This window comes from Varanus komodoensis, unplaced genomic scaffold (assembly GCF_004798865.1).
Source record: "Varanus komodoensis strain SLA01 unplaced genomic scaffold, ASM479886v1 scaffold34_1, whole genome shotgun sequence".
In the NCBI taxonomy this organism is placed as follows: domain Eukaryota; kingdom Metazoa; phylum Chordata; class Lepidosauria; order Squamata; family Varanidae; genus Varanus; species Varanus komodoensis.
In genome coordinates this window covers 4,532,226-4,556,587 of record NW_025335854.1, presented here as the reverse complement: position 1 = coordinate 4,556,587, position 24,362 = coordinate 4,532,226, and the positions used below count along the sequence as shown (strand labels likewise).

The 24,362-nt window shown below is 44.0% G+C and overlaps 1 protein-coding gene across 1 annotated transcript in view; it reads left to right on the top strand.

Moving 5' to 3' along the window:
• Positions 1-24,362, top strand: part of HMCN1 (hemicentin 1) — a 229,012-nt gene that overhangs the window by 101,986 nt on the left and 102,664 nt on the right. Inside the window, exons 24-34 of the mRNA XM_044439180.1 lie at positions 2,865-3,137; positions 5,197-5,292; positions 6,425-6,619; positions 7,566-7,696; positions 8,887-9,034; positions 10,081-10,207; positions 12,479-12,633; positions 19,741-20,019; positions 20,939-21,220; positions 21,835-21,943; positions 24,009-24,178. Of these exons, the coding sequence (XP_044295115.1) occupies positions 2,865-3,137; positions 5,197-5,292; positions 6,425-6,619; positions 7,566-7,696; positions 8,887-9,034; positions 10,081-10,207; positions 12,479-12,633; positions 19,741-20,019; positions 20,939-21,220; positions 21,835-21,943; positions 24,009-24,178 (1,965 nt within the window). The remainder of the gene's footprint in view (positions 1-2,864; positions 3,138-5,196; positions 5,293-6,424; positions 6,620-7,565; positions 7,697-8,886; positions 9,035-10,080; positions 10,208-12,478; positions 12,634-19,740; positions 20,020-20,938; positions 21,221-21,834; positions 21,944-24,008; positions 24,179-24,362) is intronic.

The window sequence follows — 24,362 nt, the reverse complement described above, 5'->3', positions numbered from 1 at the left end:
TTGCAAGCTTCAGTTGCTGAATATCCCATTTCTGTTCAAGGCACAGGATCCAGAACAGAAGAAATTATTGGCAGCCGCAACATGTGCAGGTCAAAACTCCACAGAAGTGATGAGATCTAAGGGGACATGGACATCCAGTTCATAACATGTTTGGATGTGGTATTATTCCATAATAATTTTTAATAGAACCATAGAAACAGAGTGAGTCAGAAGGAGCCTCCTGGGCCATCTAGTCTGACCCCTCCGCAATAGCCAGCTCCGCTCATGACATGCCTACCCTGTACATGTCCAACCTATCCTTGGACACCCTCACCAATGGGGCTCCAACCACCTCCCGTGGAAGCCCATTCCACACCCTTGGGGTCCTACCTGTCAGGAAGTACTTCCTGGCATCCACCCTAAATCTTGGTTCCCTGAGCTTTGCTCCACTGGAACACATTCTGCCCTCCAATGCAGGGTGAAATTTTCATGAAAATTTTATTATTTTCATACTTGCAGCCCACCCTTCTGGCTGCAAATAGGACAATTGTTTCCTTTAATGTTGTTGTCCAATTAAAAACGGGAACACGGAGGAACCTGCTGTATGCTAACCTCCGCTGAGATGCTCTCTACATGCCTGCACAGGACTTCTGGACAATGCAGAAGATTTTAAGTCATTTCTTACAGATTGGGGTGAGATGTTTTGAGTCTCAGGATTGGCTTAGATGGACTGACCTAGAACCTGCCCAACTCTTCCCTTTGGCAATGCATGGCACCGGACCATCAGGAGTAGGAATCAAGTCCTCTTTCAGGCCAGCTGCTCCGCTCTGCTTGCTTTCCCCCCACAGAAGGACCCCATTGTTGCCTGAAAGAACACAGTTCAAAACCCACTGATTTGGACAAAGCTGACGGCAGTGACAGGGATGGCTGCCCATTGCTTCCCCCTGGGGGACCAGTGGCATGCGCGCCGTCCCTGTGCTATCTTCCTGGCTGAACTTCTGTTGGCTGCTGAGGATTTAACAGGGAGGAAGTAGGACTGTTGGGGGACAGGCAGCAAACTGTCAACACAACACATCTAGGCGGACTCGCCCTGTGGAGCGCCAGCAACCACAGTGTGCATGAGGGAGAGAGGGAGGATGGAAAATAAAACACAGAGGTTTCCAGTCTAGACATGTGGTATTTAATCAGCAAAGACATTCTGAAAGCCTTTGCCTTTGGAAGCGCTCCATTGTAGTTTTTATTGTCTTTTTTAAGTCACAGCGGAAGCTATCTGAAGACCCTTAGACAGGGTCTGGATGCAGTAGGATGCTGCATAATATTGACTGATTTATTATATTTCCGTCCTGCCCCTTTTCCTTCCAAAAAGGCAGCTTCTCCGCAATCTTTTCCTTCTCCCGGTCTTATCTTCACAGCAACAGCCCTGTGAGGTAGGTCAGGCTGAGAGCCTGTAACTGACTCCGAGTCACCTAGTGAGTTCTGTGGCTGAGCAGGATCTAGAACCCGGATCTCCTGAGTTTGGGTCCTGCACTCTTAACCACCCTGCCACACTGGGTCCCCCATGTCTACAGACCGATGCTTGCACAGAGGAGATGCGAGCATAGATCTCTCCCCCACTCCCCTGCAGCTCTCCCTTTCTCCAGCCGCCATGAAGAATTTTTCTTGCAAGTCTGCAATTGTAGAGAGGGAGATGCTGATGGGTAAGAACACACTCTCCTTTGGCTATCCAGCTCACTTCCTGCCCTCTGACAGACATGGCAGGTAGACCAGCCCAGAGGCTTATCAAATGCATTTTGTAACACCCCCATTCTCCTGTTGCTCTGCCTGGTTCTTCCTGGCAGGGCATAGGACCGACAGAGGGCTGCCCTTTGTCTAGCAGGAGCCCTACACATATGGCTGAGCTGTAACAGTACAATCTATGCATGTGGATTTGCCAAAAAACTCCTTCTTGTCCGCTGGACTGCAGCCACAGAGAATTAAAGTGCAGCTTTATAGATAGGTATGCATTTAATTTTTAAATCTGAGCTGGTTTAGTGGCTTAAAGTGGAAAAGGCCAGTTCTCAAGTACAAAGACAAGTGACAAAAGCATGGGATATTATCACACACACACACACACACAGTATCTTTGGAGCTTCTGATCATCCAATGCAGTATGGAAGGAGTAGCAGGGATGATCTTTGGCTTCCTGTTTTCCTTCCATTACTAGGTGGACCAGTTTTGCCCATCTAATGACTTTGCATCAGTGAAGGGAGGGATGGAGCCTGGAAAAGGTTCAGGATAGCTCCCATCCTGTCCTCTCCGGTTTCCTGCCCTCCCTATCAATTCAACCTTGAAGGGCAGCTGGTCTTATTCTTTCCATGCTGGCTGTGGGGAGGTGGGAGAGGGATCCGAATTCCTTCTTCCCCTTCTGAAGTCAGAATCCCATCTCTGGCTTTGAAAAGTGGAATCCCCCATATGCAGGGTTGCTCATGGAATCTCCAGGGGCCATATGAGTGGGCTTGTTTTCTCTTTTTAGACATTATGAACACTAGGTGGTTGCTCTCCACCTGTTTTCAATAGGAGTTTTACCTTCGGCATGCGTTCCTCAGGGAAGGACGTGCAGGTCTCATCTGGAGTGCTTGCTTTGCCCAGAGAAGGACTCAGATCCAATTCCCTGGTATTTCCAGTTTAAAAAGGATCTGGTAGCAGGGAGCAGAGAAGACAGTCATATGTGGTCTTGGCGAGCTGCTTCCAGACAGAACAGGCCCCAGGGCAGATGGGGATGCTCGCTGCCCTGGCATAGATCTATTAGCGCTTCATATGTAAGAACCACTTGCTATACTACCTTGATTGCATTTAATCTCTTGGAAATGTCCTCTGTTAATGCTCATGAATTTGATTTTGCCTAGTTCCTCCAAAGATCCAACGTGGGGCCCGAGTAATGAAAGTCAAAGTTGGTTACAGGATTGATATACCTTGCAATGCTCAAGGAATCCCACCTCCAACGATCACCTGGCTTAAAGACCAGAATCCCCTTTCAGTGGATGGCAGGCAGCACAGCATCTCTGCAGATGGGACTCTGAGCATCGCAAACATCCTGCTTTCAGACTCTGGAAGCTACACATGTGTGGCAAGTAACATTGCCGGCCACGATGAAGTGGAGATAAAAATCCATGTTCAAGGTAAATGTACTATTACCAGAGGAAGTGTTGACAGTGTAATTGATATATTTTTCACTTTCAGTGAAGAGCTCTTGGTGTGCTAGTGATTTTTAAAAAAAATAATTTTTTTTACAAGTACATACAGTTTTAAGGAGGCGAGTGAATCTAGTTATGTATCTATACAAGTAGAAAAAGACAAAACACACAATGGAAGGCAGGGGTTAGATATACTGAAATTCAGTATTCATTTGAAATCGCAAATAAAGAAAGTGGGCTGAGGGGAAGGGGCAGCCCAAATTCACACCTAAGACAACAAATAAAATATTAAACAAAAGATAATGTAACTGCAATTATGAGCCAGGCCATCATTCATTATTCGTTCGTTTCTTCTTTATATTATCCAATAGCTGAAGCTACACATCTTATTAAAGATATTGCATGCATCTGCTCCTCTACAGTTTAATTACTCACAAGTAAGTGTTCAGGCTGCACCTGGATTGGGATCACTGCACACAAGGAAGGGGAGATTTGAACCTTCTTTTCCAAGATTGGAACCACTTTTTTGCATAATAAGAATTGCCTTCTGTTTCCATGTGTGGCACTTTTGAAAGGAAACAGATAATCTCACACTGCCACCAAAGGAGAATGGTTGGTTTAAACCCATGTGTGGGAAAGAGGTGTGTGTGTGTGTGTGTGTGTGTGGGATTTAAATTATGCCCCTCCTCATGTGCCATTTTCACAGTCTATATTAGGATTGTGGGAGCTGCTTGTTGTGTTTGTCTGGCCCTGAACAGCTTTCTGGAAAACTATGGATTAAATTTCAATAGAAATACACCTTTTTCATACAAACTCTTGTATATCTTGTCCAAGCTTTCTGTTTCCCAATTAAAGCAACAGTAGAGAGCTTATTCCTTCACTAACTATATATGCACACACACCACAAGCTGTTGCAGGCTTTCCATTTTTCAGAATAATTCTTTCAACTCCTACAATATGAACTGCAACCCACTGAGAGTGTGTGTGTGTGTGTGTGTGTGTGTGTGTGTGTGGGCCACCCCACTTCCTGTTGCAGACTAATGAGTGATTCATAACTCTAAGCAATTGGCTTTAATTAGATGCAAAAGGCACAAGCAAACCAGTCTTGCTTCAGGCCACATAGCTGGCCAGGTTACCAAGAAAGCCTCCAAAAACGTCCAGCTGGGAAAGTCAAGGGCAGAAGAAGAAAAGGAAACCCAACTAGGAGATGGATTAACTTCATAAAAGAAGGCACAACCTTGAGTTGAGTAGGGTTGTCATGGACAGGGCATTTTGGAAGGCTTCCATTCATAGGGTCATCATGAGTTGGTGACAAATTGATGGCACAGAACAACAAAGAGAAGTAAGGACAAGGGTTGAGAGGTGCAGTCATCTCTTGCATCATCAGACTGGGCTAGGTTTGTGGGTATTATCCAGAAGCTGACCCAGCTCCAGCAGATGGCAGCATTGCTTCTCTAGCAAACCATCTGGTGGATTCTATGCAAAGGTGTACTACAGGTTTCAGGTAAAAATCCAAGCTCTGCGGACAATCTTTATTTTATAAATTGCGTGTGTCCAGCACTTGAACCCCACTGCTTCCTCAGTTAAATCTGGTGGAGTGTTGAGTGGAGGCACATATTTTCAAACACATTGGAGATACGTGCTGAGGAGTTGTAAGTGACCTGGACTGAACAGAGACATCTGTAATCCAGCATGTCAGAGAGCCAGGATGGTGTGCTGGTGAGAGTGTTGGACTGGGGAACTTCAAGCCACCTTGGGCTCCCCACAAGAGGAAAAGAGGTGAGATATCAGTGCTATGTAATAATAATAATACTTAATCCATTCTTGTAGTCTATGTTCAGAGAACGTACATTTTCTTCAGAATGCTTTCAGCAAATTCTAGCATACCAAATTCACTCTGCGAAGCTTCTCAGCATTCAAGTGCCAGCAAAACAATTCCAATAAGATGTCCACATGTGCAAATTTTAATGGGGTTTAAAATAAAATTTGGGGAAATATATCAGTCTATGCACCTATGCAAAATCCCACTTCTCTCCTCTTTTAGAGTCTCCCACTGTAACTGTGCTTGACCCTCCGTACAACATGCCATTGCAAGAAAGAATCGCGAACCAGCGGATTGCCTTCCCATGTCCAGCCAAAGGTGTGGGGCACCATATTGTGTTGTGCTGCTTGTTACTGTGGTAAATCCATATCTGATCGGAAAAAAATGCTAACACGTAACACTTGGAGATATTTTTCAAATTTTGCAGTGTTGTCTCAACATTAATTTGTATGTGCAATTAGTTGGAGTAGTGAGGCAGAGCGATCTCAACCAGCAACTGGACTGCTATGGGATTTCTTGGGTTCCCAGCAATGCAGTTGGAAGATCACTCCAACCTCAAAGCTGGTCATTGGAGCTCTAATCCCTCTTCCCCCCCATCCCCAAAGATGGCACAGAGAGAACTGCTCCAGCTGAAAGAGTGACCATGGATTTTGGCTTTGGAGGGAGGGCAGAAATTGGTGCTCCAAAAATGTACCATGTCTTGGAGGTGCCTCAGCCTGGTGGTGCCTCCTCAAGTGTTTTGAGGAGCACAAATCCAGATGGTCACAGGCATCTGGATGGGATTGCATGCCAAGTCCATGATTGTGACCATAAATCATAAGGAGCAAGTAAAAGGATCCTTTCGACCCTGTCTTGCCTGTGAGAAGGACTCTGGCTCAGTAGCAGAGCATGTGGTTTGCATGCAGAAGATCCTGAGTCTAGACTGGGTCATCACCAGGTAAGCCTGGGAAAAATTCTTGTGGAAACCTTGGAGATCCGCTGCCAGTCCGTGCTGACAATATTGGGCTAGAGGACCAACAGTCTGGCTCAGGATGTGTTCCATGATCTAAAACACCAGGCTCCTTGGGTTGCTTGTGTACCTGTAAATGTCATTTCCTGGGAATGTGGCCCATCTATTCATACCAAGATCTTACATTCCGAGCTGCAGGAGATTCCAAAGGGGTGCAATGAATTGGTTACCAATTCATTGGTTGCCACAGCAGGGTCTTCAAATTCACCTGGAGCCTAATCTGTAGTTCACTTGGTGTAGAGGTTCATCTAGCCCTTTATTCAGAGTCCTAAAGTCTCTTCACTGCCTTATGGAGCCCTAGTCAACAGTTTACTTTACAACTCTACCTCATTGTCTGATGCCAGTGAATTAGCAGCACATGCATCCAAACTAATTGTGCACCTTAAATGCTCTCTTTCCCTTCTGAGTGAAAATTCAGAAGACATATATCCTTCTCTGCAGGTACGCCCAAACCTGTTATAAAGTGGCTGCATAACAACAGGGAACTCACCGGTAATGAGCCCGGTATTTCAGTCTTAGAAGATGGAGCACTGCTGGTTATTGATTCAGCCATGCCACACAACAACGGGGAATATGTCTGTGTTGCAGTCAACGAAGCAGGAAGCACAGAAAGAACATATGATCTGAAAGTTCATGGTAAGCAACACCTGTCCTGATTTCACCAAGTGCATTTATGAGAGGGCATATTTTCTTTTGTCGTTGATGATGTTGTGATGTACAGTTGTCCCTTGCGTATGGTGACCCTATGAATGAAAGCCCTCCGAAATGTTCTATCCATGACATCCACGCTCTGCTCTTCTTAATTCAAGGCTGTGGCTTCCTTTATGGAGTTAATCCATCTCTTGTTTGACCTCCTTTTTCTGCTTTTGCCTTGGCTTTCCCCAGCATGACGGTCTTCTCCAGGACGTTTGCCTGCTCATGATGCGCCCAAAGGATGACAGCCTCAGTTTTGTCCATTTTGCTTCTAGGGAAAGATCTGGCTTGACCCAATTTGTTAGTCTTCCTGTTGGTCCAGGACATTCCCAAAGCTCTCCTCCAGCTCCATGTTTTGAAAACATCAATTGTCTTCCTGTCAGCTCTCCTCACTGTCCAGCTTTCTTGCTCATACACAGTGATTAGTAATACAGTGGTGTGAATCACCTTGGTCTTAGGGTTCGGTTAATATTTAGTTGACCTTACAGGGGCCATTTTAGATGTTTGTTATTCTTACGTTACATTTATGTCCCACCTTTTTCCTCTTGTGAAGAACCCATGGTATCTTCACAACAACAACCCTGTGAGGTAGTTTGGGCTGAGAGTCTGTGACTGGCCCAAAGCCACCCAGTGACCTTCAGGACTAAGAGGAGACTCGAACCCAGATCAAGTGCTCTTACCACCACACCACACTGCTCTTTTTAAAACCAGGACCCTGTTTTTAATGGGTCCTTGGCTAGAGTGTAGGAATTAAATATATAAATATAAAAAGCAGACAAAACCAACTAAAACCCTTTCATTGTGAGTGAAAGCCAAGTCACCAAAAAGACTTCAGAGCATCTAAATAGGTGTTCTTACATGCATATTGATTCAGATAATTTTATTGCAGTTCCACCTGAAATCAGAGATCAAGACAAGGTGACAAATGCATCCGTGACCATTAATCAACCCATAAGTCTGTCTTGTGAGGTTTCTGGCAACCCATTTCCCATTGTCACTTGGTATAAAGATGATGTCCAGGTATGTATAGGTACCATGAAATATTTCAAATTCAAAATAAAATCAGTGTGAAGCTTCAAGTAAGAATTGCGCATGTTTTTTCTAGCTGCCCTTTGGTGAGTATTTGATAGTGGTGATTGCCTTCAGTTAGATTGAAAATTGTCTTTGCAAAAGTTCAAGCAATGCATATACAGAAAATGGCAGGTTGCTGTTTGGCTTTGGGATTATATGCCTGTTTCTTCCGTGCGATCTCTTCCCAGATGCCTTTATTCTTCCTCCAAGTCACCATCCTGTCAGCCTAAACACATGATCTGGGCCTCTTGCTAGTTCCAGTCCTTGGTGAAGGAGGGTCCTTTTGAAAATTGTTTGTAAGAAAATGCTCTATTGCGTGAAGTGGATTCTGATTTCTTCACTGTTCAGCTTTCACACAATTATGTGATCACTATGATAATTTCATAAATGACAATGTTGTTGTTGTATGCTGTCAGGTCCCTGTCCCCATCCCTTTCATCTCCATCTTCATCTCCATCTTCTCCATCTTCTCCATCTCCATGCTTTTATTTCATTTCTATACCTTCCCATAATTGAAGCTCCCTGGGCAGTTTAAAACAATCCATAAAAACAAGGCAACAACATACAATAAAAATATCATAAACAAAGAAGCATTAATTTTTTAAAACAGCTAAAGGACCATCTTAACCTGGCACTGAAAAGGTGTCAGGTTTGATGCTAGTAGGACCACAGTAGGGAGGCTGTTCCAAAAACAGGGGACCACTAAAGAGAAAAACCTCACTCTTCATGCCACCCTCCAAGCCTCCTCGGGGGAAGGTCCAAAAGGCTGAGCATTGTGACTGAGTAGGTTCAGGTTATGTCAGTCCTATGAATGAATGTCTGCCAAAATATCCTGTCCTCCACAGACCTACTCAGCTCTTGTAAATTCAAATTCCAGGCTGTGACTTCCTTTATGGAATCAATCCCACTCCTAGCTGATCTTCCTTTTCTTCTCCCGCCTTTGATTTTTCCTAGCATGATGGTCTTTTCCAATGAAAGAAGTTATGTAGCCTCTGCTCTTACTCCTAATTGCATTATTACCTTTCAGTAATCCTTTGGAACGATGCATTGTCTAAAATGGGCCCAGGAAACTCTAAGTTGCACAATTCAGATGCTGTGTTTGGTGGATGTTGACTCAGTTATACTTGGATCCCCTTCAGGTGGTGGAGAGCAGCACTTTGCAGGTTTTGAACAATGGGAAGCTGCTGAAGCTTCTTAACGTTGCTTCTGGAGATGCTGGTCAGTACTCGTGTAAAGCCACCAATATAGCAGGGAGCTCCGAGAAGTTCTTCGCTGTAGATGTGCGAGGTGGGTGCTGTTGGAGATGGTACCCTGAAACAGTAGTCCTTGGTATTCCTCTTCCATCTGACCAGGAATATCATGCAGGACTGGTGTGGAATCCTATGTCAAATCCATATTTCTCACAGTCTTCTGCAATACCATCAAAGCGTCCTGCATCCCATATTCAGTAGGATTGCCACATTCTTTTGATGCAATCCAGCTCCATCTGCAAAGGCAGTGAAGCGTGGACTATGCCCTTGGAAAGTATACTGTGTTAGACCACCTTAGCTGAGCCGAACAGAAGGAATGACTCAGAGCTCCAGAACTGCCAGCACTTTTTCTTTATAGCTATTCACCAAGGGAGCCTGGAGGACTGCAGATGAGGATCCTATGTTTTCATCTTGCTTTAGCGGGTTAAAAGTGCTTTGTCCCTTATGTTACCAGTACTTCCCGTAATCCTGTAAAATGCTCAGCATTATAATCCAAATGCAACAGAAGTGTATATTAAGACTGAAAGGGGGCAGCTTGCCTAAAATCACCGAGGCAACAGTGTGTATTTAGGCAGAAAAATGTCCCGGAAGTCCCAGCATGCTGGAGTTGTATGATTTCTTTCTGACTAAACAGGCATAGGATTCCACCCTTAAACTGTAACGGATTGCCCATGCATTGGATTGCATTGTTAGCAAGGTCATGTCTGAGGTGAAATTTGAAGCTGAGTCTTTCCAAGTTCGCAGCTCGGGCTCTGAGCCAGCTTGCTAGGTTTCTCATAGAAACGGCTGCCAGAACTTTCCATTGCAAATAATTGCAGGCTACTGGCATTCCAGGGAACCTGTAGTGCAGATGAACACATGTAGCAGTGTTCTGCTCGAAACTGCTAACATGGCCAAAGCTACGACGGAGGCACATTCAGAGGCAGGTATTTATAAGTGAAAAGGAAGTGAAATAAAAGGTTCAGATGTCTTCAGGATTAGTTCTCACTCCTCAGTCCTCCTGCCGAAAAAGTTGCATTCCATTCCATTTAAGCACGTGCCTCCGGCTTCATCGTGGATTCTCAATGCTTTCTTTCCCCCCAGTCCCACCCACTATAAGAGGAGCCGATTCACCTGGAGAACTTGCAGTCATCCTCAACCAAGATGCCACTTTGGAATGCCAAGTCAGCGGCTCTCCCTTTCCCATCATCCAGTGGTTTAAAGATGGCAAGTAAGTACCAGGCCTTAAATGGCTGAAAATATGCTTGACCCTTTCTAGCTCACTTCTTGGAAGTGAGATAGACAGAAAGAATGTACTCCTTTCTCACTTCTAGTTTATCTAACAACACAAGTGCATAGCCACAGTTTGATGGTACATTTTGCACTAAGTTTAGTGTAGTTTTAAGTGAAGTGTAGTTTTAAGTGAAAGAGAAAATATGCAAAACCTGCACTCAGATCTTTGGGCTGTATTAATGGAAGTACAGCTTCCAAATCATGTGAGGTACTGATTTCTCAGATTTAGCATTAGTTAGGCTGCCATCTTGAGTATCATGTCCAGTTCGGGGCACCACACTTCAAGAATGATGCAGACAAACAGGAAAGAGTTCAGAGGAAGGCAAGGAAGACGATCAGGGGATTGGAAACAAAGTGCTGTGAGGAGAGATGGAAAGAACTGGGCATGTTTAGCCTGGAGAAGACAAGACAGAAGGGAGATAGGATAGCACTCTGCAAGCACTTGAAAGGCTGTCTCACTGAAGGGGGCCAGGATCTCTTCTCGATCATCCCAGAGTTCAGGACATTGAAAAATGAACATAAGCTACAGGATGCCAGGTTCTGGATGGACATCAGGAAAACTTTCCTGACTGTTAGAGCAGCATGGCAATGGAACCATTTCCTTAGGGAGGTTGTGGTTTCTCCCACACTGTAGGCATTCAGGATGCAACTGGACAGTCATCTGAGAGGGATGGTTTGACTTGGAGTCCTGCATTGAGCAGGAGGTTGGATTTGATGGCCTCCTGGCCTTTTCCAACTCTCCTATTCTATAATTCTATGAATCTATGCTTTGAAAACAATCAGACAAATTTGTAGTATATTTGGTTAGTATCATATTCAGCTCAGGGGAAGAAGGTTTTGTGCATAGCAAGCTACCATGCCCCTGTGCCTTTGAGGTCCAGCTGTAGATGTCTTTTTTATATTTTTGAAGAGCAAATGGAGATGGCCACATGAACCATGCTGGACAAATACCTTCTGCAAAGACAACTTTAGTTTGCAGGGGAGTTACATCAGAACATGAGGTTCTAATGGGGTGTGCATAAGAGAAATTACAAGCAGATCAAGCTTATTATTTCCTTTGATAGACAGAGCACATAAGTACATAAACCATTTTCACAGATGCAAAGAGCTACATTCCAGCACCATGCACTGCAGCCCTGGGGGTTTGTGCCTCTGAACTACTCATTTTCCAGGAAATTTCATCTATTAAGGGGATGAAATCTGGCAGTACAAATGTTAGCAGGATATCAAAAATGAGTTATAAATATTCTTGGACAAATATGAGCATTTAGTAATGCAGATGGTGGCCAACCAAAGTGGATATCCCAGTGGTAACTCCAACTTGGGAAATCTATTCAGTGCTAAAACATCCTTGAGAAATCTGCTGGTAGCTACTGGTTGATGATATTTTATGCTTATTAGGTAGTTTAGTACCAGGGGCTGATTCAGACACAAGCTGAAATTATAAATCCTTTTAGTAAAGGAGGAATTTCTTTAAAGCTACTGTGTCTAATAGTTTACATATGTCTGCATAACAAAAGCAAACAGTTCTGAAACTTGTTCAAGTGTTGAATGGAATTGCTCAAAGGACTCTGGTGACTATCCTTTTGTGAGAAAGCTATGAGTTATTTAGCTCCTGCTAGAATTACAACTTGTTGGTGGCATGGCAATTAAATAGGATTGGCGATATGAATTTACAATGCAAAGAACTACTACTTTGAGATTACAGTTTTAACAAATTCGTTCTTCATAATTCTGATGCAAATGGAGCCGATCCACCTCTATTAACCTAACAAGCAGATCAAACTTATTTATCTACCAACTTTCACATTTGCAGAAAGTTTCAGCATAGTTCTTGGCTCAGAAATATATCAGGACATGTTTAGAAATGCATGCTTGGAGAAAGAAGCTGAATTATTTAAATCCAAATGTTCATGTGGATTTTAAAGAGAAAATAGCAAATGAACAGGAAAAGAAACAGAATGGACTTAGGAATGAATGCACACATAAGTGACATGAACCAGGAATTGATTAACCCACCCCCAAGTATCATAGATATAAAGAAGCCATGTATAAAGTGGAGTGGAGAACCCTTTTTGGCGTGAGAGCAGAATCCAGTTTTGGAGATGCAGAAGCAGCTCCCGTTGTGTTCAGTGGGGCATGTTCCCAGTCAACAGGGTAGCATCAGCTAGCAAAGACAGTATCACCGATGTGCATTTCCCCCCCACAGGCCGCTCTTCTTAGGTGATCCTAATATTGAGCTTTTGGACAAAGGTCAGATCCTGTACATTAAGAGTGCTCGGAGAACTGACAAAGGGCGCTATCAATGCAGTGCAGCCAATTCTGCTGGAAAACAGCTTAAGGAACTCAGGGTCATTGTCCATGGTATGTAATTACAAATGCATGCACTTTGCCATTTTTATTTTTGCTGAAGGAGACTGATAAGAGCAATGGAAGCCTTTGATCCCTGGTTTTCTCGGCTTCCACAAACAAACGCACAGCCGCTGCGATTCTCTCAATTTGAAATGCCTTTTTAATTTATTAGTGATGGACTAATTCACAGTATTTATAATTATTTATGTAGCAAAGTTCTTGGGGTGGCTTATACTGGTACAATTATATAGCAATACAAACAGTAGAAGTATACGTCCAATATTAAGAACAGCTTAAACCTAAGACATCCTAAAAGTCCTAGGGACATGGAGTTTGATGGCACCGAAATGCCACAGCAGGCATGTCACCACCAGAGGAGCTCCCTGGAGGAGCTCCCATGGTACCTTGCTTGGTGGGGGCTCTCAAGGGCCTCTGAAGAAGATCTCTGCATCTAGGTAAGTCATGTGAAATGGGTCATTCTTTGGGTTGTCCTGGTCTCAGGGGCTTCAAGGTCAAAAGCAGCACCTTGGAGCAGGCCTGGAACATAGCTAGAAAACCAAAGAAGATGGTGAAAAGCCAAAGAGGAACTTGACCTGGTGTGCTCCTATCACCCAAGCCCAGCTGGCAGTATCTTTTCCATATTCTGAACAGAGGTTTTTCCAACTGGGAAGGTGTTTTGCAATTCATTGTGGTACTCCATTCTGAAGATCTGCAATAAGATGAGCCAGACAGAAATAATGGCTTGGATGAACTTTTCCATAAATGTGGTAGGGAATCAATATTGTGCCTTCCTGTCCTCCCTCTCAGCCAGCTGATCAACCACCTATGAGCAATTCATTAGCAAATGCATTTATTTATTCAGTATTTTTGTATCCTTCCTTCTTCCAGTTTTTGGAGCACAGGGCAACAAGGGAAGAAAACAACCCTCAAACATAAGTCCCACCAACATGTGCAATTGCCGGGAAACAACACTGATATATTTCACTAAGCCCTGCACCTCACATACTACTCCAAACTCCAAAATAAAAGTGTCTTCAGTCTTTGTGTAAGCAACAGGACTGTCGGGAAGGCCTAATTAACATCAGTGGGTGGGTGTTCCATAGATGGGGTGACACCACCAAGAATACCTTGTGTCATGAGGTCGTAACTCACATCTCCAATTAACTCACACAGCAGCCGGCAGTGAAACTAAAGACTTTTATTGCTATTCACTACAAGATTTACGATGTCACTGATAAGTTCTTATAACAAGCCCCTTACAGTTCTGTGGTTGATTCCTTTCTGAGCTACCTCAGGAGACCACGTGGCATCAGACCTTCCTGTCTTGTCTTTCCATTCGTGGGTGGGACAGACCTCTGTCCTGTTGTCGTAATTGGACTTGTCGCCTTAAAGTTCTCCTAATTTGGGCGTTTGCCAAATTCCCCGTCATGTCTTCTTGTTCTCCTGAACTCTGTCCAGCAGTTTCAGAGTCAGGAATCGGGGGGACAACTTGTTTATGCACCTCAGAGCTGGAATGAGAGGAAGCTACTCTTCCAGATGCCTCCCCATCAGTTTGCGGGGAGGCTGTTCACTCAGGGGCTAAGGGGTCAGGCTGTAGAGAGGTTACTTGCTCAGAGTCAGGCTGCAGAGGGGCTGTCTGGGCACTGGGCCTCAAATGTAAGTCCCCTTGTTCCAATGCCTGACTCTCACTGTTAGCTCCTGCCTCTTCCTCATGAGTAGATGTCTCTGTCGAGCCGTCAGGCATGACACCTTGTCTCATGCCAGCATTTTCCTAGTCTCTGGTACAGTTGGGACAATAAGGAAGACATTCCCTGCTAATTGCAAGCCTTGTGTCATTTGGTAATGAGGAAACAGATCCTTCAAGTACTTGATCTCAAGTCAAGTGCATAAAGCATGACCAATCCAACACAGGTGGGTCTGAATCACTTGTCTAATCATGCAGTTCAGGTCTGTACATGTTGGTCTGGATGCACAAGTGTTACATCCATGTATCCATCTGATGATGCGGTGTTTCTGTGTGCAGAACAATTTCTCTGAACTGGACAAGCTATTATGATGTGGTGGAAAACAGGCTTTGAAGGCGTTGTTAAAAGTGTCTGAAAACTATCTTGTTCTGGAGATTCTTTAAATTTAATCATTTCCTCTCAGACAGCATTCAGGTGTCATGGAGCTCTTTGTCAGATAGGATATTGCTGAAAGCAAAGCTGCACCTTTCTTCTGTAGCTAAATGACAGCATAAAAAGGATTTGCAGATGTTCTCCAGGGCAGAGATTGTGAGTATAACCTGAGGAAGGAGAGCTGGCCAGAAAGAGTAGCAGAGATTTATGTCAAAGTTGTAATTATTGTTTAGCCTTGATAGAAGCCAGGCAGAACAACTTGAATATTGAGACAGGTGGCTTGTGATGGACTGCCAGAATACGTAAGAGAGGACATTAGCAATCTTTCTCATCATGCTTTCATTGGCCTGGGGAGAGAACAAAGACAGACAAGAGGCAAAGAAGGGAATAATCTGTAGGGATGGGGGGAATCTAGGAATGCAAACTGAACTTCTGTTCTATGGCTCCCAGAGTTGTGGATGTAGGTTTGGATGGGGCAGTATATCTAATGTTCTCAGCCTTTTTGACCCCAAATGAAGGCACTCATTCAAAGAATGGGTGTGAGATGTAGGCAAAATAATATTCTAATTTGGTCTGTTAATGAGTTGCCTGCATTCTAAAAGCAAAGGGAAAGAAATTTCTTTGGGATGTAACATGCTTTGTGCAGTCCCTGCCTCTGTAACATTGCATTTTCATGAAACAGAAGGGATATGTCTAGACACACAAGATACATTACACCAAGTTGTGCCATTGCAGCATTTTCTGACACTGTGCACCATTCTTACTGCATCTGCCATCACGTTTCATCACGGGTTTGCAATGCCCACAATGTGCTTCCCAAGAGACTGGGCATATTTGGCAGGAACTTTTACTGCCATTGGGCTTCCACTTATCCTGTGTGCCAGTGAGACCTCTGGTTGTGCTACAAGCGGCTGGTCCTTCTTCTTGTTGCTTTAACTTTTTGTCCTGCATTGAGCAGGGACTAGATGGCCTTGTAGGCCCCTTTCGGCTCCACTATTCTATGATTCTATAAAGCATCCACAGGAAGGAATGGAAAGTGTCATTTTCTGATTGAAGCAAATTAACACATGCCCCTTCTCCTGATCTGCTTCATTCTGGAACTAGCATTTTCATTTATTTCTAGTTGCTTTAGGATCCAGTAGCTCTCGTGAGTGTGTCTCACCCCTTTTCCCTTTCTAGCAGATCTTAACAGAAGGCTTTGGAAACACATTCCTTCGTTTGAGCTAGGCAGGTCCTTGGTGACACAAGATGCTTCATAAAAATGGTTCTTCTCAAGTAACATCAATCAAAATCACATTACCACACATTTGAGGGAGCACCTCTTGGCTCATGTGAAGAATTGATTCTAAATGGAAGACTCCCTCCTTCTTCCCTTTCTTTCTCAAAAGGCTTGACTCCACCCTCAGGGAGGTTCACATTGCTTGTGGGACAGTTGGCAGAAACACTGAACATTACTTAAGTGGGCCATTCATTTGGCTCGAAGCTGGCTCACAGAGGGGGTTGTCATGCAAGGGAGAGGGGGTTTTCATGCATGCTGAGCCGCATTATGAATATTCAAGCTATGGTGGGCAGTGCAATGGGAACTGGTTTATCATGATGTGCAAACTTGGGCAGGGTGGCTTATTGCCATAGATGGGAAGCCACCCAGATCCCATGGACAATTATGTAGCAGCCTAGCAGCTATCAAAGAAGTCATGCTAGTGCAAATACATATGGGGGTCAAAGTCATCAGTGCTGCCTTTCCCCTTTTTAAGGGCTGCATATACTGGTTATTGTTTTTTTAATGGTTTCATAACTATATAAAAGCTTTGATCAGACAAGGAAACAGAGTATAATTGTTGAAACACAGAAGCCCAGTCCTAGTCAAAATGCTGCAGCAGTTGCTACAATAAAGAAGTGTATCTACTTCCTTGGAGTTTTGATATGTTTGATCTTTGTGATGTTCAGCTCAGAGCAGAACATTAGATACAAATCCATTTTTATTATGGTGCAATTTATGTTCTTTTCTTACAAAATATTTATGCATGCTTTGCTTTTTGATGAGTTGAGTTTTTGCAAGCAGCTCTTGCATTTTAGTAGCACATGCTCCTTCTAAGAGTATTAATATTTTCATGAAATCTTAATTTAAAAATACAAGCATGATAGCATTGATGGGATGGAATTAACCAGTAAGAAAACAAATGGCCAGGATTTCAATAATATTAATGAATATCAATGAATATCAGGAACCACAGCTTCACTGTAGAAGAGTCTACCCAAGACTTTTTGAAGTCTGAAGGGTGAGGTAGAAGCCCCTTTCCATGTGCAGAAGCTGACCAGACTGGCAGCTGAATCTTATTTTTGCTCTGACAATAGGAGCCCATTCTGCTGAAGGCAGCAAGCTAGCTTAGAGCAAGCAGGTGGGTCACAGACCCTGTGCAGCTCTTTCATCCAACTCTTCACTGACTTTGCTGTTCTCCCAACTGTAGTTTTTGCCACTTGAGGCAGTAGCATCACTCTGTTTAATGGTAGGGCCAGCCCTGCTCACAGAGGTAAAACTAGCCAATCCAATACTTGTATGTGAAAGAACTCACTTGAACAGAAACTTTTAAATGCTGCATGTTTAGCAACTTCTGATAGTTGTACATGATCGATTTAGAGAGGGCCTTGTTTGCACTAGCATTTTCCTATTTGCTATGAACAAGGAGTAAACTTTGAGCTTTTATGCACTGTTTCTCCACCCCATTTTTCCTAGGTACAAAGTAACCTGTGGGTCTACCAGGTTGTTCTTTACCCAGGAACTCCCCCAGTCTACCGTTTGTAAGGATAACAGGGTCAAAGAAACCCCAGATCCTGTTCAGACCTGATATGCTTAAGTAAGCTCAAGGAGACTCAAAGAAATTCCTTTCACAATGGGCAGAAAACAATTGAAGACATACAAAATAATAGGCTAAAATAAATGGAAGCATTCCCTCATTCATTCCCTCTAAGCAGTGGTTCCTTTGCCCTTCCATAGCTCTGAACTGCCATTTTATAGGATGCCACTGGAAACTCTGAGCAGGTCGGGGTCCATTCCCTTTCTCTGGCTGCAGATGGGCACACACTCATGACCTCCATCCGCTGCCAGGCTACCAATTTAGTCCTCACTTGTTGCAACAGATCTGCGTGCTGTGGGTGTCTCTGGCCCTGTCTTTTATAAACATCTGCAAATGATTAGTTTACATCCATTATTGTTGGCTAGAAAACGGCATAAGTGGTTGCCTCCAGTGCAGAGGGAAATAGCTGGGGTTTCGAAACAAGCTGAATAGCAGGGTGTTGAAGTGTAACTTGTGCTTCTCGAAGTAGAGACGGGTCTCCTGAGGAAGGCACAGTAAGTTTCAAGGGTGAACGTTAAGGTCATGGACACTGCGCAGCCAATTTTGGTTTGTTTGTGTGTGTGTGTGTGTGTCTTTGATGTGTCAAATTGGCTGATGGCAACACTGAGGGCCTGGCCAAAGGGGCAACCTTGCCCGCCTTTGTAGGCTTCCTTCTTTCCTGGGTTCCCTTTCTCTGGGGCCAATTCTCTTTTCCATTGCTTCATCCAGGATGACATAAGCTGAACTATATCAGTTTGGCTCTTCTTACTCTTGGGATGCATCAAATACTTTTTGGCAAGTTGCTCACCCACAGAATGGGGGAAAGATACCTGTCCTAAATGTTCATAGCTAGGACGGTACAGAGTGCATTGATGAGTCTGGATTACTTCTTTTTCTCACACAGGTGCACATGCGTGTATGCATATATATAACACAAGTATGGGTTAAGGGGGATTTAGGAAGGTTTCTTTGCCTTCTCTTCTCTTCTCTTCTCTTCTCTTCTCTTCTCTTCTCTTCTCTTCTCTTCATATGGTGTAGACTATACCAATATGCTCTTCAGAGAAACATTCAACATGGGTTGAAAGCAAATTCTCTTCCACAGTGTCCACCTCTACAGAACCACTTACTATAAGCAGAGATCCTTCTCAGATGGATTGTAGAAACATGGCATATGGGCTGTGAATGATGAGATAATTAATACTGTTTTGAAGCACAGTTTCAAACAGTTTCACAGTTTCCTGAAAATTCTGCAACGGAATCTTCTTCCATGTAGAAAAATAAAAAGCAAGCTTTTCAAGGGAGTGGATTTGGGCCTCACTTTTCCCTGGGTGTGCAACATCATAATCTGAACTGGCATTGCTCAGGAATAATTTTTCCACGTTGTTTGCTGGTTGTGCAGACGAGACCCTCCAGATGTTCAACCTGGGGTCCTCCATATGTGTGGAACCAGCACCATGTTCCATAATGGCCAATGCTTCTGGAGTAGGGCCCACTGGAGAGACCTGGCACAGACTGACCCTAAGCATGGAGGCTACCGTAACTCACTTGCAGGGCAATCCAGTGGGGCTGCCTTTAACCCTTCAAGCTCAAAGGATTATGGGAACCCTACAGAGAGTGGAAGATGCATGGAGGTGAAGGTCACCTCTGCCATCCTTCCATTCCGCAAAATGCTTGGACAGCCTATTTCAGCTGCCCAAGTTTTTTTTCCTTGGAGCACAAGGAGAAGAGACTGAGGTATGACTAGGATACTGTGTATGCTGGCAGTGCCTGTTCTGCCCCTTTCCCACCCCGCAAAAAAGCCCTATCAGAGCTGATGCAATTCTTCCCGTACAGGCTGCAAAGGCACATGATGGGTGCTCAGAGTTGAGAGTCCAAGCCCTGACCTTGGAGCAAGTTTCCAAGGTTGGATCTGGGACTACAAATAATGCTTTGGCTATCTAGACATTGTCCAGTAGCCTCACAATTGTGCTCTTAGAAAGGATGTTTCCTACATTACTGCATGGGTTTCATTTTGCTATTGTGGTGGCATGGATGGAATAATCTGTCCACAGAGAGCACTGTCTATGCCAAGATATAATTAAGCACAGGCTTAATACAAGCTCATTCTTGAAAGATGTCGTGCAATCTTTTCATTGCCTCTTGGTTTTCTTTTGCTTCCTTGGAAACAGTCCCACCTGCCATTAAAGGAGGAAATGTTACCACTGAGGTGTCAACACTGCTAAACAGCTTGGTCAAGCTGGCCTGTGAGACCCGAGGGATCCCAGCTCCTGTCATAACGTGGTATAAAGATGGGCACCCAATTATATCCAGCCCGCATGCCATTTATTTGGAAAGGGGCCAATTTCTTCAGATTCCAAGTGCTCAAGTCTCCGATTCTGCTAGTTACATCTGCCAAGCAACCAACATAGCTGGAGTGGCTGAAAAATCGTTCCAAGTGGATGTCTATGGTAGGAGGAGATGAGATGCATTTGCGAACTGTTTGTTTGATTGTCGCCCCCTTTTAAAACACATGTAGTCACAGTGCTGGAAACTGCTTTGTGCAACCTGAAACCTTCTGGACCTGGTGAAAGTAAACCTGTTTGTTCTTGCCTCGGCTCCCGTTTTCAGCATCTTCTCAGCTACATTTGCCTCAGGCTTTCAGCTGGTTCAGGTCTGAGCCACATTCATGTAAAGATGAGGATATGATCTGAAACAAAAGATGGATGTGAGGGAGCAGGGGCATTGCAAAGGCTGACTAGATGGATGGATGGTGCCTTTTGATGGTTAACATCAAGAGTCCTGTGCTTAGAAGCACTTTTTAGAAATCTGAGCAATGTTTATGACCATACAAGCCATAATACCTAACCTGGGAAAGCCTCAAGCGATGCAGACAGAAGTCATGTGCATGTTCAGCCAGCTTGCCTGAAATAAATTACCAGTTGCCAGTTATGTGTGTCTGCATGATCTGATGATATCTGTCTGTTGTTGTTGTTTTAATGGCTTTTCCTACACAAGTCAGATTAAGTGTAAGCGCCAGTGCTTTGTTGTGTTGGCCAGCCAGGAGATAGATGGAAAGATGGATGGAAGGATGGATGGATGGATGTTTGGATGGATAGGGGTGTGAGTAGGTAAGATGGATAGATGGACAGATGGATGGACAGGTAGGTAGGTAGGTAGGTAGGCTTTGTTGATGGAAAATAAATCTCACATTAATATGGCTAGCCATAAAAGACAATTCCGTGAAAGCAGAACATTTCTCTGAAGGCAAAAGAGCCAAGTAAGACTGTGAATTCCTTAAATGCTGAGTTAGGTTGGAAGGAACCAAACTGAATCATTTTAATGATACTTTTTCTGGCTTGAAAATCATGCTTCTACCTTTTCTTCCAGTTCCTCCGGTTATTGAGGGTGACCCTGAAACTATCCAGAACAAGCAAGTGGTTACTGGCAGCTCGCTGGTGTTGGAGTGCAATGCAGCCGGCAACCCACCTCCCTTGCTGACTTGGCTGAAGGATGGAGTACCTGTGAAAGTGAGCGACAACCTGCACATTGTGTCTGGCGGAAGGAAGCTGGAGATCCTGAATGCTGGAGAGGCTGACCGGGGCCAGTATGTGTGTGTGGCTACCAGCATAGCAGGAGAAAAGGAAATCAAATACGATGTAGAAATCCTAGGTGTGTAAAAATAATGGCTATAAGCACTTTCTTTGCATGGTGCAGAGCTACCCAATTTATGTTTCCTGAAAGAAAGGTGTGAGACATTGATTTATATGCTACATGATCTATTTTGTCCTAATTGCTTCTAAATTTGCAGCAAACTGTTCCTAGGGTTCTGGGTCCAAAATTCTCTTGAAGAATAGTATTTAGGTGGTGGACTGATGGTGATTTGGAACTAATTTATTCTATAAATAAATAGATTGATTACAGGCCTATGAACAGGGCCGTCTTAACACATGGGCCGGATGGGCACTTGCCCGTGGGCCCCATACTAATCTGTGTATGTTAACCCTTGGACAATTGGAAAACTTCCAAAATTAACAGTAGTTGTAGTTGTCGTAGGGGCCCCAGGACACTGCTTTGCCCGGGGCCCATAATGCTGTTAAGACGGCCCTGCCTATGAACTGTAAATGATTTCCTGTACAAGGAAGCCTTGCATGACTCAAGAAAGTGAGGAGTACAAACAGTAGTTTACGATGAAATTCTACTCATTGTTTAAATATGCATTTAAAATAAAGAACCAATAACTTCTAATAATATTTCCATCTCTGTTGTGCTTCCTTTTGTCTTAGTCCCACCAAATATGGAAGGGGGCAATGATTCTTCAGACTACATTGTGATTCTTCACAGTCCCCTGGAGTTGGACTGTCCTGCTACAGGAGTTCCATTGCCAACAATCACGTAAGAGGACACAGTCCAATCTCTCTCTCTCTCTCTCTCTCTTTCTCTCCCTCCCTCCCTCCCTCCCTCCCTCTCTCTCTCTCTCTCTCTCTCAGCATCTATTTCCACCAGTTGCTCCACTATGAGATTTGTCTGGCAGTAAAACTTAAATGCAGAAATGCCTGATGATAGGCAAAAAAGAAGAAGTGGTGGAACCGTATGACCCTTACATGACCGTTCACAAGCTGACATTGCTTATTTTCTTTAGTGGATATTTTTGGCATACTGGTGGTTAGCAAAGGTTTCCTTGGCTGTTTTATATTTCTGGCAGCTTAGCTGGGGCATTTGCCTTTCAATTATGATTTACCAAAGACTTAGCATGGGAGTTTTGCTCAGTAAAATGACCCAGATCGTCACTTTCCAGGTTAAGCCTGCTTCAACCACTTCTCAAGCACTGACTAATGTCAATACACAAGTATTCCTTAAAGACTTTGCAGGTCCCACTTCTATCAAACTTGGGACTCTTTTTATTATTGACTAGAGAAACGGGACTTGGCATAGATTAAAATATGTTTTTAAGTTATCATAAATGGAAAAAGAAGGCTGTGGGGGCTGACCCAACAGGCTCGATGTTTTTGATGATGGATGTTGTTGTAGATTTCTTTTTGTTTTTTAGGATTATAATTTCAAATAAAACTTATTAAAAAAAGACTTTGCAGGTCCCCTTCCAGCAAATTATAATAAAGCCAGTCACACAATTTTTTTGACTTCCCAGTGCAATAAAAGTTATGTTTCCACTATACTGCAATCTAATACGTGTGCAATAGCATGATGCTTTAAAAAAGTAAGTTTTAAGTTCCCCGTCTTATATGGGTACGATTCCTGCTGCCCCAAAACAACTGCAAGAGTAACATCAAAGTTTACAGATCACAGATCACCACAAAAATATAATAATGGTGAAAATGTTTGAATTGTGAGAATTACCAAAATGTGGCATGGAGACGTGACGTGAGCAAGAGCAGTTGGAAAAATGGTGCTGGTAGACTGGCTTGACATGGGGTCAGTTCGTAAAGAACACAGTCCCTGCGAAGTGGAACATGGTGATGTGCAATAAAACGAGCTATGCAGGTAATAGTCTAGTGCAGCTTTGTCCAATTGCTCTCTCCCCCCCCCCCCCCCCCCAAAGAGGCTCACTAGAGACGAAAAACGAGTATTTTGGAAGGCAAGATGTAGATCTGTTTTGGTCTTTAAGCCCACCATCCAGAGCGCAGTCATGGAAATGTTTATATGAGTTGGCTGTTGAGCAACTCTCTGGGGAATTAGAGACTTTTTTTTAATATCCCAACAAAAGTGCTTTTCTAGATTTGGCGGAAAGATTCTCTAGGTCCTGTATTTTCATTTTGTAAGGAGTTCTTTCCCTTTCTCTTTCTCCCCCACAATTTCTTTATGATCTCTAGATAAGGTGCTGAAAGGAAGCTAACTTCCAGCAGCTGAAAGGGAGATTAGGTTTAAAAAATACACCTGTGCAGGCACACACATGTGATATATAATGAAATAAAGATATGCCAAGGGAAATATTGTTTTGTCCCTCGCTAAGAGGCAGGGATCTGTAAAGGCTTTGGTTACATGCCGGTTACTATGACTCCAAAAGAACCTTTGGGAGAGTTCCTGAGGTGTGGATGCCGTCCGTGTGGGCAGAGCAGTCCCTCCTCTGGGACCAGTGTCCATTCACCCTTTCCCTCCCTTCTCTTGTTTGGCTTCCCCCACATCTCCACTTTCCTCCATTCTGTGCCCTCTGCCCTTACTTTTTCTTGCCTGTGATGGGTTCTGGTGCCTTGCCCAGCAGAAATAGCCATTGTGTTTGTTTAGGAACGAGGAACTATCATAGGCTTCTTGGAAGGGGCTCTCAGAGAATGACCCCAAAGATGACCCCAGGTTCCAGGTGGGCTCATATGGGAGGAGGCAATCCTTCAGATCCTCTGGCCCCAAGCCGTACGTATGTGAGAAGCCCTTCGTTAGTAAGTCAATATATCGCGTGCCTTGTGACGCTAAAGAGACGTTCAAAGATCCATTTTCTATTTCCTAGATGGTTGAAAAATGGCCAGCCCATCGAAGGGGGAGTTGGATACAAGCTCTTACTCAATGGACACAAGCTTCTCCTCTCACGGGCCGACGTGTCAGACACCGGCCGTTATCAGTGCATTGCGACAAACAAGGCAGGCGATAACAAAAGGGAATTTGATGTGACTGTGCATGGTGCGTTACTTCTCCAGGAAGGGAAGAGGGTGTGAGGGGGGCAGGCGGGTTGAAGGCATTTCTTTATTAGAGAGCCTTAATTGTGCTGTGGTTTGCTCCACACATAGCAAGAGAGATGAGGAGTGCAACTGATACAGAGCCTTGTGGCACGACCTTGTCTTGTCTCCCTTGATGCACAGGGGCT